Here is a 21,694-nt window from a genome sequence, read left to right on the forward strand (position 1 = left end):
TGTAAACAGCCCAGCTGCCCTGCAACTCCTAAAAACACGGGCTAAAGTGCTCCGGGATGCGAGAGACTAACGGCTCCCAAGATGGCGGCACCCGCTGAAGCGACGACGCGATAGTGCAGGTAGCGGCCCAGCCACTGACGAGCGCTCCATGTGGGCGCTGCGGCCACGAAATTGCCCTCAGATCACCTTTGCTGGCGAGTCGCGGTGGCCCTGAAAATTCGGACGGCGACCGGAGAGCGCTGCGGTGGCGCTGCGGACGGACGCTGCCATGGACGGACCGAAATGCTGATCGATGACCAGAGGTGAGGACTGGGCCATGGTGAGGCGGCGCGGCTGGAACAAATGTGTAACGCTGGGCTGCGGTAGCGATCGTAAGAACGGAGGGATGCTGCGGGAAGCCGGAGTGGAAGGGTGCTACAGACTGCCTGCCTGATATTGTGAAGCCCGGACACTGGTGAGAGACATAGGGGGCTGGGGCGGCACTGCTCCCGCGAACATCACACGGAGCGCGCCTTGGAGGCTGCCGACTACGCAGGCCTGCCGTTGTGCCGGTGAGAGCTGGGCCGCGCGACGATCGTTGGGGTGCTGAAGGACGGCGCTGGATCCCAGAGTGCCGCAAAACAGTGAGAGCCTGAACAGCGGCCATACTACCACGATACCCCCTACCCCACCCGAAGGAGAGAAGGCGCTGCTCGGTGACGGTGTCGGCCGGCCCCGGAGACCCAAGGGCGCCAGTGGGCACAATGGGGAAACCAGAGAAGACCCAGTCAAAGCTTCCATTTGAGACTAAGCGCCAGACTAAAGGCGCTGTAATGTCACCAGATGAAGTACCAGGCGCTGAGGAATCGACACCACAGGGAATGGCGGAGACGCTGAGGGCCATCCAGAGTAGCCTACAAGATGTCCATGGCAAACTAGACACTATCACGCTACGTGTCGACAACATGGCGGCGAAACTGGACGCGCACGGAGAACGCCTGACAGAAGCGGAGACCCGAATTGGGGCGCTGGAGGACGTTTCGCAAACCACGACTCAAAAGTTCACGGAGGCTGAGAGACTGCTGGAGGTGCTGAAAAACAAGGCAGAAGATTTAGAGGCGCGCTCACGACGCAATAACGTTAGAATCACGGGGGTTCCGGAGTCTACCAACACTGGACGGATGGAGACGTACGTCGAAGAGCTAATTAAGGAAGTTGTGGGCGCGCAGCACCTCTCCTCGATGTTCCTCATTGAGCGGGCACACAGGTCACTGGCCCCGAGGCCGAAGCCCGGGGCGCCCCCGCGGCCTATAGTCGCCAGAGTCCTCAATTACAGGGACCGCGATGCTGTCCTCCGCATAGCGCGTGAAAAACAACAAATCACGCACCAAGGGAACACTCTGGCGTTCTATCCGGACTTTACAATTGCAGTTCAACAAGCACGGAAAGAGTTTAACCCGGCGAAAAAGAAACTTCGAGAGATGGGGGTTGATTATGCCATGCTGTATCCCGCCCGGCTTCGAATAACACACGAGGGACATGCGGCACTGTGCCATTCGCCACGGGAGGCGCATGACCTGATCAAAAAAATCGGTCTTAAGCGAAAGGACAAGAGGAGAATCGAGCCACACGAAGACGCTGACTGAACGCCTGTGCAAAAACAACATGCCAAAAGAACGCCTAAGCGACTCCATACCGTGGGATGCGCCTATGGCCCTGACGGACTGGGCTGCGAAGGGCACAATGGCCGGTAAAACGACTTATGGCAAAGCACAGACGGAAGCTGCAACTGCTGCGTACATACACGCTGGGGACTGTGAGGAACGGATGGACAATGGCGGGGCCGCTAAGTCCGTCTTGGTGATCTAGACCTCCCTATTGTCTGCGGGCCACCGGTGGTGGGACTCCATTGCCGGATGGGACCTGCGTGGCGTGGGGGACAGCCGATCCATGCTGGGAGAGCATAGGGGATTTTACAGGGACTGCGGATGGCCCCGCCAGAGGAGCAGCAGCAGAGACAATACCTGCCTCCCAGGACTAGATCATAAATACATAGGTAAGCTGCGGGAGGAGGGCCACCCTATAGACTGGCGAGAACTAGTTGGCCAGCAGGACAGTAAAATTGTAAATGGGATATTATGAACGCTGCTGCAGCTGCGATGAGCCCTGGGGAAAGTCACTCGGATGCTTACACGGAGATGGGGCCCACTGGGGTCTGATCAAGTAGCTGTCCTTGTCCACATCCATTGAGTTGGATGGAGTGGTGTGTTCTCGGCGGTCCCCCCAAAAAGAAGGGAGATCCCCGTATTCAGTTACTTTAATGTTTAAACTTAGTTATGGGGTATGTCTTTGGCATGGTTGGGGTGCTGAAGTGGGTGGGGGGGAGAGGGATCTGGTTGGGCAGTTGAAATGTTGGTCACGGTACAAGAGGCACACTGCTGAAATCCAAGTGCGTTTGCTGAGACACAAAAACAGGAGGTCACTACCCGCTACGCAAATGATAGGGAAGCGCGCTGGAGGGGGGGGTACATGGGACATACATGCTGACACGAGGGAATGACTGATACAGGTCTGAGGGCGGGATATATTCGTTTATTAACATGGAATGTCCGGGGACTTGGTAACCCCAAAAAAATAAGGCACACGTTGGCATATCTAGACAGGCAGCGCGTAGACATTGCACTACTGCAGGAAACCCACTGCGCACCGTCACGCCGAATACCTGTGGGCCGTCGATGGGCTGAATCAGTGCACTATTCATCTTACTCCTCATATGCGCGGGGGGTGATGGTGCTCATCAGAAAAGGACTTAAATATACAATTGAGAAGGTTGAGAGGGATGACGTGGGGAGGTATGTCATTTTGACTGGTCTCCTGCGGGGGCAAAGGCTGGCTGTGGTAAATGTGTATGGGCCTAATGTGGACGATCCACAATTTTACCAAACAATGTGGAGCAAACTGCGCGACCTGCAGACTTCGCACGTGGTGTGGGGGGGAGACTTTAATCTTGCACTCTGCGACGGCATTGACCGATCAGGGGCGACTACAGAACCCCATAAGCGCGCACTCCATGTCCTTCAGGACATAATGGCAGATAGAACACTCACTGACATTTGGAGGAGTAGACACCCGGCTGAGCTGGCTGCTACTCATGTGACTACGTCGCGAGGTAGCTGGTCCCGTATTGATTACTGGTTGGTCTCAGGGGAGGTTGCACTGTGGACGAGGGAGATTTGTCACCTGCCTAGAACACTTTCCGATCACAACCCGGTGCTCCTCGCCTTGGAGCTCCCAAACTACACGCCACCCCCATTTAGCTGGAGATTTAATGCTAAGGCTCTCATAGACCCCCTCTACGCTGATACCATTGGGCAGGCGATACAGGACTACTTTGAAAATAATGCGTCCACTGCGCCTGACTCGGGAGTGTTATGGGAGGCCTGCAAGGCCACTATACGTGGCGTCTGCATCAGCACTAATGCGGGCATCCTTAAAGATATTCAAAAGCAAATCGGAGCCAAAGAGGACGAGCTCCGAGCACTGGAGCGTGAATACGAGCGCACTCAAAATGCTCGGACATTGGGGGACATTCGGACAGCTCTGACCGAGTTCCAAAAGCTTGCGGACGATGAAATTAAATATACCATGAAACGGCAGGTGGCGAGGGCATACGGGGAGGGCGGCAGGCCAGGTAGGCGGTTGGCGACTAACATATGCGAGGGACGTGCACCGCAGAACATACAGGTGATACGCGGACAACTAGGAGAGCGGAAATATGGGGAGCGTGAAATATTAGGGGAATTTATGACTGCATACGGGGAGCTGTATACCTCCAGACCTACGGCCTCCGAGGCTGAAGTCGGGGAGTACCTCGACGATGTGGCGATAGCGTGGCTTTCGGATGCACATCGTGAATACCTATCCCAGCCCGTCACGGTGGAAGAGGTCACAGAAATAATTAAGTCGCTGCCGAATGGTAAGGCGCCGGGTCCTGATGGCTTCACGTGCGAATTCTATAAGGCGTTTGTGGACCAGTTGGCCCCCCGGTTGGTGGAAATGTATGGTAATGCCCATGAGCAACAGCGCCTGCCGCCAACCCTATGCGAAGCCTTACTACTGGCACTCCCCAAGCCACAGAAAGACCCGGAGCTCTGCGACTCATATAGACCACTGTCCCTCATAAACGTAGACAACAAAATATTGGCCAAGTTACTGGCTGCCCGATTGAACCCGCTGATGCCCAGACTGGTCTTACCTGACCAGTCTGGATTCATACCCGAGCGCTCCACGGCGCACAATACACGAACGCTGTTTGCACTTTCCCATTACTTGACACCAGAGACGAAGGCCGCGGCGGTCTTTCTAGACGCGGCCAAAGCCTTTGACTCGTTAGAATGGACATATATGACTAAAGTGCTGAGAAGGATGGGCTTCCCGCTCATGTTTCTCCAGTGGATTCATCTATTGTATGATGCACCTGTGGCGAGGATTAAGGTAAATAATTATATCTCAGACACCATAGCTATCCGGAGGGGGACGAGGCAGGGATGCCCGTTATCCCCTCTCTTGTTCGCATTAGCACTGGAACCTCTTGCCTGCAGGATAAGGCAGGGACATCACTATTCGGCCCTGCAGTTTCCGCAAAGGCCATTGCACATATCATTATATGCAGACGATATGCTGCTATATGTGAGAGATCCACAGACCAATCTGAACCCGCTGCTGAGGGAATACATAAAATTCGCGCGGCAGTCTGGTGTCACTATAAACTGGGCCAAATCACTGATTATTCCCTTGACCGACACCACGCACCCGCACCACATAGACTACCCATTGGAGTGGAAAACGGACCCGGTAAAATATTTGGGTGTATGGTTTCACAGGGACCCGGAAATTGTGATCAGGGCTAACTACGGGACGGTGATCGACACGCTGGAGGAGAAGGTGGGGAGATGGATTCAATTGCCTTTATCACTGGCAGATCGTATTGCTATAGTAAAGATGGTGGTACTGCCGAAGTTACTCTACCTATTCGTCAACATCCCCATACACCCCCCACGGGAGGTATTCCGCAGGATTGTTTCGATGGTCCACAGGCTTGTATGGGCGGGAAAGACAGCTAGGGTGGAGATGCGGACGCTCACATTACAATACAGTCAGGGGGGGTTCGGGGTCCCAGACCTCTATCTATACTACCTCTGTGCGCAGGCGCAATACGCACATTACTGGTACCATAGGATTCCATTTCTCACCCACACTGCGATTGAGGAGGGAGATGCATTGCCAATCCCACTTGAGGCGATCATTACTCACCGTAGGCCCCCTTTGCACGCGCGAGACATAAATACTGTTGACGCCACTAATAAAGCATGGCACGCCATGGGCAAAATGGCCAATAAACTACCGCTGTATGCCCCGGCGCTCAGGCTTCAATGGCATCCATCCATATCGGTAACGCAAGAAAAGTTGGGATTGGACCTCTTGCGCCAAGTAGGCATCGACACTGTAGGAGACTTGTACGAAGAGGGGACGTTTAAAACACTAGCACAATTAACATACATTAGTAATATGTCTACACTTTTTCGTTTTAACTATCATAGGTTACAAAAAGCTGTAAAGCAGCTGTATCCAACGTACCCCCTAGAACCGCAGACATTAACAGCACTGCAATGGCTGATAACCACACCTGCAAAAAAACACCTAGTATCAACACTATATATAAAAATGCAGGAGGACATAGCGGGAAACACGCACGTTTCCATGGACAAGTGGAGCAGCTGCCTAGGCACGCAGTTAACGGAGGAGGAGTGGACAACGACCTGCACACTGACGGGGATGCTGACGCCCAATGGCAACCTCCGCATATTACATTTCAAATACCTACACCAGACATACTACACGCCGGCTAGACTACAACGGTATGGGCTGCGTGGGGACTCTAGGTGTGAACGCTGTGGGTCTGAAGGGGCAGATTTCCTGCATCTGGCATGGTCCTGCGCAGCAGTGGGAGAATACTGGGAGCAGGTGACGAAAATACTGGGGGCCATGGTGGGAGGTGGGGTGCGATGCGAGGCCAAAACCTGTTTGCTGGGGCTGCTGCCCGACTTGCGGGCCCTAAAGCGTAGATTCTGTGTGGTTGCGTTACTAATGGCCAAGCGAAGGGTCTCGCTATGCTGGAATGGGAGGAGGAGCCCGAAGCCGAAAGACTGGCTTATAGACTTAACGTACTGCAGAGATACCCTGAAAACTTACGAAGAGGAACTCCCTGCGGGGTCTGCGCCCAGAGACTACTGGGTATACCTAACCCAATATTTGCAAACTGTTTCCACAGAGTCTGCGAACGATTAGTGCGCAAGGGGGAGGAAGAAGTGTATAACAGTCCTCTGACTAGGAAATGAAAAGGTGACATGGATGTAGGGTGCTGCTGTGCTGTGACCACAATGTTTTGGTTGTTGTTTGTTTGTAAATTATAACAAATGCCAATAAAAAAAAAAAAAAAAAAAAAAAAGTCTCATATCCCAGCCAATCAAACGTTGCACTGACCACCAGGTCAGATGTTGGGGAGTTGACTTTCCATATAAATACCCAAAGGATGCCTGTTTTCAGATTCCAATCCATCCAGCATATCACCGGTACTTCGGGTTTGTAGTCCGTGGATGGTATTACCAATTCAAGGTGCTCCCCCTTATGAGTCATCGCTGCATCCACGGTGTTCACCAATTGACTTGCTGTAGTGGCCACTCACCTGTACAGGCAAGACTTCTACATCTTCCCCCTTCCCGGATGACTGGCTCATCAAGAGTGCCACCCATCAGAAATGCCGCACACACACCCAGGTCATCATCAACCTACTTCAAGAACTAGGTTTTATTTTGTTCCACTCAAAATAATCTGGACATTCACGTATGAGGCACAAAAAGCACAAGAAATCAAAGTGTGCTGCGACTTCTCCCCGTCCGATTGCCGACGCAAGGTAGGAGCCTCTACATTCAAGGCCTCGTTTTATGGAACCTATGCCCGGGTCAGCTCCGCGCCTCCCAGAGTTTCCGGGAGCTGGTGCTATCCTCACCCAACTAAGAGAATTTTGAGGCCATGTGCCTCATTTTTGGGCAGTCTGACCCCTCTGGTGCGCCTATGGGCCCACGGGGTCAAAAGGGGGCTCCATCAGGGTCCACGCTGGCAGCCTGGTACCAGTGTCAATGCCCCCTCATGGATCCAGACATGTATCTAGATCGGCGTTGGTTGTGCCAATGCGACATGTCCCGACAGCACCCACCTGTGGCGTCAGCCCCATTCTGATCCCCGATGACCTGGGGCGGGTACCGTGTTACCCGGCGCCGATTCCGGCGCTGATAGGACCTACAGGTCCAAGGTAGTTTCCTTAGCCTAATTCTCAATGGCTAGGAGTGGGAGAAGATTTGGAGGGGTCGCTGGACCCTTTAGAAGACCAGCCTATTAAGGAAATGGACTGGTATGAGACATTGTGGGAGGCCAGTGTACTGCATACTTCTACATATACTGGCATGGTTTCTCCCCCCTACCGTGGCTACAGAGGAGGGAGCGTCTTGTGCTTTGGTGGTGTGAAGGACAGCAGAAGTCCTTGGCATTCAGCTCCCTTCAGTGGCGATCAAGACTAATATCTTGTAAAGATGCTGCAGCCAGGAGTTTCCTCCTCAGAACCCTTACTCCCGTTTAATGACTTCCTACTGGGAACCTGGTCCATGCACAGGTGCTCCTGTGAATAGCAAGATTGTCTGATGCCACCATCGTACTCCGGGCGACCCAAATTACCTCACCGCCCACCGTACCCCTGAGAGTTTGGTAATCCAGGTATATAAGTCCCAGGGCACATTCCCTTCCGCTTCCCTGGATAGAGAATCCAAGAGGCTATATAGTTGGGGCAAGAAAAAAATTTCTTACACCAGCCTTGCCTTGCGGTCGATAAACACTGCATGCTTATTGGGCTGTTATTCCCACACTCTGTGAGAAACGGTTGCACAAGTGCTGTCACAGGTCCCGGAGGAGGCCCGGGCTGACCTTTCCCAAGCAGTGTCAGATAGGAGAGATGCAGCAAAGTTCGCTATTCAATGTGGCCTAGACATTACAAACTCACTGGACAGAGCAATTTCATTGATGGTGGCTTTCAGATGCCACGCCTGGATAAGAACATCTGGCTTTCCCAGCCTCTTAACAGTTATAGTGCCATTTCATGATAGTGGCAGGATTGACATTTTTCCAATTCATTGTGACATTACTTTTTGCTTAAAGAAATGCAAATTCAACAAATCTCCCCAAAGCCTTATGGCTTTTCGGCGTGGATAGAGGTCCAGCACACATTCAAGTGTATTGAGGTCATCGCATCCTGAAACTTGGGGCACAGTTAGTGATCCCTTCCCAGTAGATGGTCAATGCACCGCAGGTCCACATCATATGGGCAAAGTGTGCCTACTCTATAAAGCGATAGGACATCTTGATGAAGCCCCAGGATAAATTCTGCAAATCCTACTGGGTGTGAATTAAGCATGTAGGGGAGGGAGTTAAAGTAAAAATAAAGGTGTGCAAGAAGGAGAACAGCAGCACATGAGTAAGGGAGCAACAGGGAGGTCAAGGGAAGAACACAAAGGAGAGAACAATGGGTGAGAAGAGAGTGCATGAAGGAAAATGCATCACAGAGCTTTGAGGATGGAGGAGAAGCACACGTGCGAGAGAGCAACATACAGCAAAGGGGAGAGAAGCACATGATGGAAATAGCTGGAAAACACGTGCACTCTCATGGGGGGGGGGTGTAACCAAAAAGAAGGAAACTGTTCCCTAAAAGTGAGCATTGAAAGGATAGGAGCCAGCCAATCCGAGATGGAAAGACAATAAGCGCCATAGGAGTAACAAACACAAGATGGACAAGCTGGGACAAGGATGGCCTCAAATAAAAACAAGCAAATGAGTGACAATAAAGCCAACCAGTGATCAGCAATGAGTGTGTGCTGTAAATTCTTAGTAAACTCACAATAGGTCTTTTGGAACTAGACTAGGTGCAACCTTAAAATGGAGAAAGTTGTTTGAGTGTGTTTGAGCAGACCGAAAATGATCCTTTGCTACAAACTGGCGATGCCTTTATTTTTAGAAAAACATCTCAGAAGAAGGAAAAGCCAGTTCCGTTCCCCTTGTTTAAACTGCAGCTTTAATTGTGTTCAGTGGCATAGAAAACATTAAACAATATAACTGCAAAACTCCATTAAGTGGAATGTGAAGACCTGTGTATAATTAAAACAATTAGTTAGGAAGGAATCTTCAGTTCGTAGTTGGCCCTCCATTTTTTCTTTTTTAACACCTTTCGGTGCATTTTGTTGCTGACTTTTATCCAAGAATAGATGCAGCTTGTTCTGTAGTTGACCCTCATTCTTGGTGAATAATATTACAAACTTTGCTTCCACCTGGGTGAATTATTTACGATGCCTTCTGTTATGACCTCTTTCGCCTGCCCCTGCCTCAGTTGCTTGCATGCCCTCTTTTCACCCCTCGATGTGAGAATTCACCCGTTTCAGCCATTTTACATGTGCCGGCTTTAGTGCCTGGCGGGTAGAACCGTTCTTACTCCTGAACCTTGGGTGACTTCTTTAAAAGGGTTGTAGGCCTCTGCTGTCCCAGAGGCCTTCGCGCAGCAGTGCCGTTCTTTGCAGTCCTCTCTCGGGTGAAGTCAACAAAATACCCCGTGCCCACACCCGCTCACTGCCTTGGAAGCTGCCCCAACACCAACCAAGTGTGTGGATCCCCCAGTGAGAGTGGTGTTTGCTCTCGGTCCTGTCATGCATGCCCACTGTTCAAGGGTAGAATCACTGGCACTTATGCGGCAAGACCCTTACCCCAAGTCCTGATGGAAGCCCTCGCCATTTCCAGAGATTCTCTGGATTTCACCAGAGTTCCTTCTTCTTGATGTCTCACCAGTAAATAAACATTGTCTCTAGAATCTAGTTTTACGTTTCAACGCTTCACTCATGGCTTGAAGATATGTTTGTGGCTAACTTTGAGAAAATGATTTATAAATTAATTGACAATGTGGTTCATTTAAACCATATTTGGGGTCCTTTTCTCAATTCACGATGACTTTGATTATATTTTGTGCATTTGCAGTTAATGGGTTTACATCTTTCCTTTTTTTTCTCTTTCCTTTTTGAATGCATATGATTTTTTATTTTCTGTGATACTGCTTTTTGTTGTCATTCATTTGCCTATGTATGCAACATTGGTACTGGTACTAGTTTTGTTTTGCTTTATTCTGCTCATATTTTCTAATGTATCCTTGACAGTTTTTTTGTTTATATGAGGATATTTGAATGTTCATGTAATTTAAAAAAAAAACTTTAATAAAGAATTGATACAGAAAAAGAGTTATGGTGCAGTGATGCTGGTCTTCTGCCGCGCTTCCTCCAGACTCGTATGGTTATCGGCCCCTTATTGTAGTATTTGTCTTTGGGATTCCTCAGGCGAGAGCTCACCAAGGGTCCCAGCAAGCTCGGCGAGGTGTTGCTAATCAGAATCGTACGCGGACGGGGTTTCGGTTTCATATTTCCCGTCCTCCTGCTTTTGATCGGCGGTTCATCTCTGTTCCTCGTTGCGAAGCGCTATTTGCAGGGACGTGAGAGCTGTCCTTGTTTGTGGTTCTTCCCTGCCCGCCACCGCGCGCTCACGCGTACACATATAAGTTCTTGCCAGAGCTTTGATGAAAACGGGCCTGTGTTTGTACAGCTGGAACCAGGCGCCTGACACGAGGGAGCCTGCAGACGGGTCCGCGGTCCTGTACCACCCTCCTTGATTATCTCGTGGAACACGTCTGCTTTGAGAATAAAAAACGCGCCTGATCAAATCACTGCGGTTGCATCTTTGGGTAATTGAGTTAGGAAGAATACAAACATGAAAACAAAATGCTCGTAACGAATTTCGTCTAACCTCCTAACCAAGTATGTCCTCAGTATATCTGTTTAAAGCGTCTGATATTTTCGGTGGGTTTCAACGCTCACATTGTCCGTGCCCTCTTTACATGCGCCGAATAGTTAGGAATGTTACTTGTCCCCTGCTCGGAGCGCTTACAAGGGTCAGTATCTCTGTCAATACCAATACGTAGTCATGGGCAGGAGACCAAGGTGCATAACGAGGGAAGGGGTAGGGCCGGAGGGCCGGAGGGCGGCCGACTGAGGCCCGGTTATTTCTGTGTTTTATAACCCAGACAGCAGTCGGGTGGAGGGGGGTGGCCATTTCCTTTCGTGTGCAAGGGCTCACTGGCCATGCTACTTACTGTACTCAGATGGGTCTTAGCCATCAACATCATGCGAGCAATTAAACTGTTAGCACCCATCCCCTTAATCTCCCCAAACACGGGCAAGCTACCTGCCCTACCCCCAGTCATCTAGGCATTCTCGTTTAAGAACCAGACCGAGTTAAAACTGCAGGGATTCTCTAGCGAGTGTCAGCACTTTGAGTGACTCAGCCAATCTTTGCCCACTTAATATCTGATAACTAAGAAGATTCCCACTTCACTGCTGGGCGGCTCCATAGTTTTGTAAATATTTGGATGGTGTTTGAAGAGCTGCCTTAGTCTCTTCAATCTGATTATGACGTAAGGAAGCGCTGCTTCCGGCGTTGCAGTCCCATTGCTTCGGAGTGGCTGCGCAGTTTAATACCTCGAACGGGATTTGGAAGCTGCTCCTTGCTGAGTTGTACCCACACCACTTCTCAAGGACTCCACGCTGTTATAAACCACCTAGAGGATTTTGGGAAGCTGGGTTAGCCTCTTGTTTTCCCTGGTGGTATTTTTGTGAAACCTGCTTCTTCATAAGTTTGCTGCCAGGCAGTGCTGAATTTGTAAAAAAAAAAAAAAAAAGGTGCCAGAGCCAATGTAAGGAGTCCACTGCAGCTTGCACTACCCTTTGGCCCGGTCTGCTTTACCAGTAACAGAGCCAACAGAACTACCAACCATAACACTCCTGCAAGTGTGCCAATTTAGACTGTTGCAGGCCAGGCAGGTGGCATGTATTAGTCATGTTAATGTATAATGAATTATTTTTTTTAACATCTGTTTATTGAATAATTACCCCGCTTACAATCACAGGTTTAGACATGTACAGTCGCTACTGATAGTGGAAGGACAGCAGTACATCACTTTAACAGTGTGGAGTAAATTGCAACAGACAGTAAAGGCATGACACCTTCGAGTAAACACATCTTGGTATACCTTTTCGGTGCTTTGCGAATTCCAGCGCCTACTGAGGCCTTGCTACTTCCAGTTTGTCACTTCATTGGTCCCTATACGCCCCCCATCAGCCCCTCACTTTTTTCCACCTTCTTGGACATCCCCGACTTTGATAAACTACCTTCTCGGCTTGCTTACTCCAATCCAAGTCGGTCACACATTCTACCACAGCAACAATTGTTTAATAATTAAAAATTCATATGGCTGATGCTAGCGGCAGGTGTGGCAAAAAGAAACCTAGCGAGGGCCAATCTAGGGCAACTATCTTCTCCCCAAGCCCTCGCTCTGCCAAATCAAACCCATTTTGGTTAGGCCAAAATACAGTTCTGAGAGAATCTCTGCTCAACCTCTGGTGGCCATGACAAAAGCAGCATGCAATCGCCAGAGAAGTGCATGCTACGTTCAAGCAGTACCAGCAATTCTTTTTGGATAGTCAAGTTTATTAGCATTTATAGAAACAAAAAACATAGGAAGACAGCAAAAAATGCACGATACATCAGTTTACATCATAGACAAATAATAAGGTAGCCCATTCAAAATACAAGATCTTCGTACTGGCTCTCTCAGATGTAAAAGAAAACCACAATGCAAGTGGGAAATCTACGTGAATTTCAGCCCAGCAAGTTCAGCAACTTGCCCCATACCTTTTCAAACTTCTCAGGGCAGTCTCAGGCCTCTTAAAGAGGTTCTTCCTGGGTCGCGCTGGACCAGTCCACGCCTGGGTGCCATTTACATACAGTGGGAAGCTTTGCCTGCGACCAGGCTGCCGCTATGTCTCGTTTGGCCACTGCCAACACCATGCCCAAGAAACACTTGTCGGCTCGGGAGCAGTCTAAGCCGTCAAACACTCCTAGAAGGAGACGGATGGGATCATGTGGGACCGGCCACCCCAAAGCGTTTGTGAGTTCAGTTTCTATACCCGCCCAGAAAGGGGTGAGATCAGGGCATAGACAGACCATAAGGAAAAAATCAGCCGGGGCCTGGCCGCAACGCATGCAGTCCGGTGAGGGGCGCAGACCCGCTCTGTGTAGGCGTGTAGAGGTGAGATATGCAATGTGGAGATAATACAACTGGATGAGGCGTAGTTTCGAAGAACATGTCAGGGTCTTGGGAGCCATCAGGGCGTCTCGCCAGTCCACCTCTTCCAGGAGACCCACTCATCCCTCCCTGCGGGTCCTCAACGCGTCTAAGGTGGCAGGGCCGTTATTCACAAGGGAGCGATATATTCGTGACACTCCCCCTTTACCCAGATTGCCCATCATGACCTGAGCCTCTAACGGATTGAATTCGGGAAGGGAGGTACCGTGTGGGACATGTGCGGTAAGGGCGTGACGAAGTTGCAAATATTTATAGAATTGAGTAGGGAGAAGGGAGTAGTGTTGTTGCAGGTCAGAGAAAGCCCGTATGTGGTCTCCCACCCTAATGACCCCAAGTAGTGTAATCCCGATCTGGTCTAATCGCTGGAACCCTCGGAGAGTACCAGCAATTTTAAAGTAAAGGACTCAAAGCAATAACATACTGAAACCAATTTAGAAAAATAAAGAATAATTTAATAAACAAAAAGGCAGCAAGATCTTTAAAATAGGAGATATGGATTTGCAAAGTTTTAAGACAAAAATTGCCCAGAAAAAGTCAAGAACTATGGAAAAATAAGTGACTGTGATGAAGCAGAGGTCAGATCAACCCAGTGGGTTGTCCAATTAAAGGTTCTACCTTAAGACTTGGGGCCCAATTTAGAGTATGGGTGATAGAATACTCTGGCACAGCGACACCGAGTACCTTCTCCGTTTAAACCATGACTGCCCTCTCAATTTTGAGTCTGTTCGGCCACCAGGGTCACTCTGACAGTAAAATTTACTCCATCGGCTTAAAGTTTCCTGCCACAACTAGATGAGTAGTGTTTGTCAGAGAGGCATGTAACACTGTCTGCCCTCTTTAGGGTGGACAGCATTGCATTAAAAATTACTCCTATGCCATGCAAAAATCTCCCATGGTGTGGGGAGAATTAGGTTTTTTCCCCTCAAGAACAGTTTCCACTTTCGGAGTATGTTTTTGAAAAATAAATCTTAGTAGAAGTTTGGGGCCAGCTGTCATGTTTGACCATGCTGTCCATCAAAAGTTTCCAGCATAAATTGGAACAGCTATGATGACAGTTCCTGCTAGTGTATAGAGGTGTACGCTGGGCCGGCGAAAATCTCTGAGCTTGGGGTGGCCAAGTAAAACCAGGGTGACGGATGTGAAGTCCTGACACCCTGTCTGCCTTTTTCTCTTATCTGCCAAACCCTAATCAGACCAATTGTCTCCAACTGCTAGGAAAGCTTCTTCTGGTCAGTCCTGTAGCTCTTAACTCATTCTCACAGGCTTCTAGATACCCTGGTCTCTCTCCATCCAGGATTCCTGCAGGGTCTAGTCCTCTTTTGTGAGCTGGCGAGTCCTGCTTTTTGTGTCCATAAAGCACGTAAGCAAGAGGCCAACTAATTGACCCTGGGAGAGCAGTACCAGTCCCTGAGTGCCAGTAGAATTCTATAGTCCTTGTGAGTCTTATACTACAGCAGAAGTCAGGATTCTTCTAGCGGGCCAGGAATGTCCTGAGGAGGTGGTGGTGGAGGAATTCTACCTTCCAGTCATAACAATATTCTGACAGTCCCACCTCATTTTGCAGCACTTCAGCTTTGTCTTGTCCAGGAGACCAAGGAGTTTCAAGATGTCAGCACCCAACTGCACCCTGGCAGGCCTGTTTTTTTCACTTATTGGCCACTGCCCTACCTGGCAAGGTCCAATCTGGTTTTCCGCCTACTGTGGCTCTGCAGCCAGTCAAGGAAGGTTCTGTGGATGAATAGAAGAAGCCCTCCTTGTCATCTCCATGTCAAAAGAAGTAACACAAAAGCTGCTAATTGTTCCTGTCCACTCCCAGATGGGGTATCCCTGCTAAGTGCTCAGCAGTTAGTAACTATTGTTTAATACTGTTGGGCCTTTTTTCTTGACCCAGATATCGTTTCACTTTTCCTTTTCTAAAGCCAAATCCTCTTTAACTATAGATGCCTCCACCAACGAGCAGAGAAGGTTGTTTTTTGGATATGTTGGTATACTTTAATGGCATTCCAACAATCTCCTGTCTGGTAAGTGGGGACCAGTAGCATGGGCACTATTCCAAAGTACTTAAGCCTTGAGTACTTGGTTGTTTGAGTACCATGTTTAGCTAGCTCAGAATATGGTCCACAATTCTCATAGGGCTCAAGTTGTAAGTGATTATCATTGCTCTGGCAATGGGACCCAGAATCTACAAAACATAAAGCAATCCAGCCTACTTTTTCCCATATTGTACCAGCCCCTGCTTCAAGCACAAACAGCAGCAGAGTACCCACGTATCTCCTGCACATATAGTGGGGAGCATCTGCACAACCCCCATGCCAGACATTTGCCATTTACAGGGGTTGTAGCATTTATTTAATACTCTTAATGTACAGATCATTAGAGAAGCAATGATCTGCATCCAGCTTCTTAAAACCTGTTTGTAATTAATTTATAAGCTGTATCCTCATTATCAGTGCACCACCTTTTGTGTCAAAATTCATTCTTCTCAGTAGGATGGCCAGCTGGGGCTCTTTTATGGGTCTGCAGTAATTGTGTGGAGAAGAGGGGCATGTGTGTTTTGCCGATATTGCAAAACTATTAAAGTCTATTTTTAATTGGACTGTAACGCTTTTAACTTGTTCATAAATCAATGTGTCACGATCAAGGAGGCTATTACTTGTGAATCTATGTTGCTAAAAGTTCTTGGGTTTGGAATGGGTTAGTCACAACCTGCCTGGATTCTGCCACCTTTGCCTCATATCATTTGCATTAACCTATTATCATTTGTACCCAGCCTTGCCTTAATACACGCTCATTGTTCCTACCTCCTAGGGCACTCCTGTTTTTGTTCATGCTGGGCCTTTTGCCAACATTGCACATGGGAACTCATCAGTTTTGGCTGACAAGATTGCACTGAAGTTGGTTGGCGAAGACGGCTTTGTTGGTAAGTTACTGATCATGTGTGCCACTGCATAGTGTGAAGCTGACTTTTGTAGAGAACATCTATTCTACATCCTTCAATTACTCTGATGCAAGAGGAGAGTACAGTATTAAGAACAGTTTGACTTATTTTCTGTACCAAGTTTTAACTCTACATCAACCAGCAAACCTCTTTGTATGATTTTCTAGTGTTGTAAGTTACCAGATTGTGTTCATGCTACAAGTCAAATTTTGAAATAATTCATCTGAAGTTGGATTAACTACCATGTTGCAATTGTTTATGCTCCTAGAGTTTCGAGTTAATAGTGCACATTCAGAAGCAAACTATACACTGCTGTAAACACCAGAATGCTAACTTTTAGTGGGGAAGCTTGAGGGAGTTGGACATTAAATTGTAAAGTGAAAAGGATGTGCAGTTTGCCATCTTCATGACTGCATTATCTACTAGCTGTAATATAGCAAAGGTCTAAAAGGACATGCACATAGTCCTATTTTTCACCTTGAACAATATGTGGTCTGTTCTGGCTGAATTTCTGTAGCTCAACCAGGAGTAGCGGAATGTTCATTTCTTCCAAAGCTAATTTTTGGTATCTTCTGGCAGTAGACGGGATGAGAAGAAAACATTGTCTAACATTATTGCCCCTGCCTAAGTTACATTGGCCTTCTAGTGGGTCTGAGAATGTCTTTGACAATGCTGTGCTTGTGGTACCTGACTGGTGAGTGGACCTCTAAGCTCTAATTACTCTCCACTCCTGGCTGTCTAGTATCCTTGGAGTCCTGAGCAGTATGATCCGCCCTCATTATGCGACTATCAATCAATTGAAGACACAACAATGTTTTAACTGAACAAGTACCACCAGTTAGCACGTAACCTGAGAACAGTTGTACATAAAATATAACTTGAAGGTGCAAACAGTCCTCCCCATCAAGGGACTTCAAAACAAGGGACTCCTAAAGAAACGAAGGATCAAGAGGATAGTGAAATCGATAGGAAGATAAACTAGAATGGGGTGCTAGCTAGTGTGAGCTCCTGTTTTTTTTTTTCTGTGAAGGGAAACACACACAGCCATTGGACGGCTGTCAAAAAGTAACCAAGTTATGTTCAGATAAAACCGATATCTTGTATTTGCCTCCAGCTCCTAAAATGCAAAAACAGTTGATGGACAGAATACAGAACAATGTCATACATTCACCCCAGTACAGAGATCTGGACCTAAATCCATCGTTCTTTGCTCACCATGCCATTCCAGTTTGAACCCAGCCATATGCAAATCAGTCTTGACCTTGTGGCTCATGGGAACAGTCTAGCCCGAACTACCAAGCCAGGTCCTCCCTGGACTGGAAACAAGCATCCTAGGACCGGTTTCGGGGTTTCACCCCTCTTCATCCAGGATAGCTTGATTCCAGTGGCATGGAGAGCACGGGACCCACGTCTGGGCATACCCGTCCCACTCGGGGTGACAAATGCAAAAACAGTTGATGGACAGAATGCAGAATAATGTCATACATTCACCCCAGTACAGAGATCTGGCCCTAAATCCGTCATTGTTTGCTCGCCATTCCAGTTTGGATTAAACCCAGATCGGTTGACTGGGGGTGAGTGCTTGCAGTGTTCAACACTCCATCCATCATCCCCTTTGGTTTTGCTTTGTTCGCCCCAAGTTGGCAGGGTATGCCCAGACCTGGGTCCCTTGCTCACTTTGCCACTGTATTCAAGCTAGCCTGGCTGATGACAGCTGATTAGCCAGAAACCGGTCCGAGGATGCTTGTTTCCGGTCCAGGGAAGACCTGGATTGGCAGTTCGGGCTAGACTGTTCCCATGCGGCGCAGGGTCAGACTGATTTGCATATGGCCATGTCTGAACTGGGGTGGCGGAGTGAGCTAAAGAATGATGATGGATTAAACCCATATCAGTTGACTGGGGGTGAGTGCTTGCAATGTTCAACACTCAGTCCATCATCCCCTTTGGTTTTGCCCAGCTCCTAAAATAACTTATTTATGGGTGCTTTCCTCAGTTTCAGCATAAATAATGCTACCTTGCATACGCTGAGTTCTGTATTCTGCTCAGTTTGTTTTAGGGAGGAGGAAGTGGATATATTAGTGCAATGAGTCACCTGCTGCTGAATTTCAGAGATTGCCCTGTAGGTCTGAGTTGCATCTCAGAATCCCATATTTTCACTGAAAGATCGATTGGATTGCCCGGTGCCTCTGCCTCCTATGACTGCCTGAGGGGGCTAGTAGGCTTCCAGGAGCTAGTGATGCAGGAACGTGACAGACGAGTGTCTACGATACAAATATTGTGTGTCTATGGACAATGAAGGAACCTGAAAGTGTGCGACTGAGGCGAAGTGAAGGTGACTGAGCCTGTAGGATGTTCATCAGGAGACCTCATTAGTAGCAGATTTGCAACAATGTCCAGGTGACAGAAACAACTATGCTGCACTCTTGCTGTGCTTTTCCAGTGCTAAATACATGCCGTTAGGAGATTTTTGGTTGCTGGAGTTCTATAATTTCTCAGATTTCTAATCCAGGGTGATTAAAGATTGCTTTGTATCAGAGTTGGGAAACAACCTTGGTGACTGAGGAGTTGAAGCAAAGACAGAAAATTTAGGCCCTGCTTTGGCACACTTAGGGGATAATGACAAATGTACAGGAAGTTGTTCAGCTTGAACGCCACTCTGCAAATTTGGACCACATTAATCATTCATTCAAAACGAAATCTTGAAAAGCTTTGGATCAATCCTATTTTACCATACTATAACATGGTAGAATCACATAGATACACCTCAAATAAGGTGCTTGTCTGTGTCCTATCACTAGTGAAGCTCACGGCTATGTCTCTAACGATGTCCCACATCAAACAAGATGTTTGAGGGGGTCACATCACCCACAACTTATGGTGGCATGCTTCGTCATAGGCGATCCCTAACACTGAAGTAGGACAGTGCGACTTCAGTGGACTCAACCAAAAACTGTGAGTTCTTAGATATTTTCTGAAACAGGACAATACAGATGATATCTAAAAATACCTAAGTGTATACACCAAAGTATTCTTTTATTTCAGGGTATCTTTTTTTTTTTTTTTTTTTTGAAACCGTTTATTGCATTTTGAAAAAGTTACAGGTATGGGCCTACAACCACCCGGCCGGCCGCTAGAGTGACAAAAGCATATGACATACATACAGTAAGAGTCTCTTGGCGGTGCAGATTGGTAAAGCAGGAGACATCAATAGCGCAGGCCGCATAACTCCAAGCCCACAATACGGTTTCCTTTTATCAAAACAGAACAACACAAAAAACCACACCCGCAAGGCAACCCGCAATCCAAAGTGACGGCACGTGCTCCGTAAGTGGGGGATCCCAACCAGCAGCAAAACTCTGAAGAGGGGAATGGGAGTAGATCAGGGACTGGGGAACCACGTGCCCACGGCTGAGGGAGGGGGGTCGGCTAGGGGGACGGAGCTGGCGAGGCAGCCGGTAGCAGTGGCGGCTCACAAATACCCCCGCGGTAGGCGTTCCAGGGGCCCCAGATTTTCACCCACGCCCCAGGCTTACCCCTCGCCACATACACCACCTTTTCACGAAACATACACCAATCCATATGTTCTTTCCAGGCCAACACCGCCGGGGGCCTCTGGGATCCCCACAATTGAGCAATGTCACGCTTAGCTATCATGTATCCCAGAGTCACCCACCGCGTCTGCGGGACCGAATAGTCATTTGGTTCCCACACATTCAGCAAGCATCTCCTCGCTTCAGGCAACAGCGCGACACGCGTAACCACACGCAGAACCTCATGCACACCACGCCAGAATCGCTCCACCTTTGGGCACTCCCACAGTATATGCATGAAAGTTGCCAAAGCACCACAGCCACGCTTACACAATCCGTCACCAGCAAAGCCCATACGTAGAAGCCTTGGCCCCGTCACGTAAACCCGGTGAAGGATCTTAAGCTGGACGAAGCGAAGGCGAGCCGGGATGGCCACCTCCTTCGGAGAGGCCACCGCGGAAATCCAATCCTCGTCGTCCAGTTCCAGCCCGTCGGCAACCCAGGCCTCGCGGAGACTAATCAGCAGGCACGATCTGTCGTTGATCAGTTTTTTATATATAAGGGAGATTGTGCTGTCTGGAACATGGCCATCCAGCACTCTGTCCTCCAGGGGGGAAGACTCCGGGATGGACGCGACATCCGGAAAGACGGAGCCCAGCGCGTGGCGGACTTGTAGGTACCGAAAGTACTCACTGCCTTGCAGCTGAAACTCCGTCTGCAGCGTCTCAAAAGTTTTGAATCCCCCCCTCGTCCAGAGATCTCCCACCGTGCTGATTCCGATCGTGTCCCACTTCTCGAAGCCCTTCGATGTCCACAGGGAGCCCAACCTCTCAGACTCATATAGCGGTGACGCCCGGGTCAAACGGTCCTTCCACCCCATAGCTGCATTAGCCGCGTGCCAGACACGCACCATGACACGCGTCGGTCCCGTCAGACGGGAGTCGGGCGCGCCAGAGTAGAGCGCTCGATTGTAATCGCCACCGGGCAGGAGCATCTTGTCCATTTCAAATGCCGGGTTCAAGGCGGGCCCGTAAAGGCCATGATTAATTGCAGCTAGTTGGGAGGCCCAGTAATACCGTTTAATGTCCGGGAGGGCGACCCCCCCATCGTACCACGGGAGCGTCAATTTAGCCAGAGCAATGCGCGGCCTCCCGTCCCAGAACAGGCGCCGCTGGAGGCTCTCCACCTCACGGAAGTAGCGCGCCGGAACCAAGTCCATAGTGTTCTGGAGGGCGTACAGAAAGCGCGGCAAGGACATCATCTTAAACAAGGCCGCTCGGCCAAGCGGCGAAAGCGGAAGACGCCGCCAACGCGCAACGTCCTCCTTCAAGCGCTGGAGGGGGGGTAGCAAGTTCCGCTCATAGCGGGCCTCCGGGTCTAGAGTAATATATATACCCAGGTACCGGAACCCCTGGGAGGCAATCTGGATCGGGCAGTCCCGTGGTAGGGCCGGAGCCTCCCCGGAAAGCACATATACGCAGGATTTCGCCCAGTTGATGACGAGGCCTGAGTTACGACCGAAGGAGCGCAAAACATCAACCAGGACAATCAGCGATTTACGCGGGGAGGCGAGATACAAAAGGATATCATCGGCGTAGAGGGACACGCGGTCCTCATGCTCGGGGGTCCAGCGGAGACCACGGATAGAAGGGTGCCACCGTAGCCACTCCGCCAAGGGCTCCAAGGCCAGTGCAAACAGGAGCGGCGACAAGGGGCAACCCTGACGCGTGCCCCGCCCCAGCGCGAATGGGGCCAAGACTCGCCCATTCACCACCACCTGCGCCAATGGGCCCGAATACAACAATTTGACCCAGCTAATGAATCCCGGTCCAAATCCAAACTTCGCCAGCATCGCCCAGATGTATGGCCATTCAAGCGTGTCAAACGCCATGGTGGCGTCTAAGG

At 49.4% G+C, this 21,694-nt stretch overlaps 1 protein-coding gene across 3 annotated transcripts in view; it reads left to right on the forward strand.

Moving 5' to 3' along the window:
• Positions 1-21,694, forward strand: part of MTHFD1L (methylenetetrahydrofolate dehydrogenase (NADP+ dependent) 1 like) — a 1,409,858-nt gene that overhangs the window by 752,935 nt on the left and 635,229 nt on the right. For all 3 annotated transcript variants that reach the window (XM_085612491.1, XM_085612490.1, XM_085612492.1), the window contains exon 20: positions 16,130-16,241. In XM_085612491.1, coding sequence (XP_085468617.1) covers positions 16,130-16,241 — 112 coding nt within the window. The remainder of the gene's footprint in view (positions 1-16,129; positions 16,242-21,694) is intronic.

This window comes from Triturus cristatus, chromosome 6, assembly GCF_964204655.1.
Source record: "Triturus cristatus chromosome 6, aTriCri1.1, whole genome shotgun sequence".
NCBI classification, from domain to species: Eukaryota; Metazoa; Chordata; class Amphibia; order Caudata; family Salamandridae; genus Triturus; species Triturus cristatus.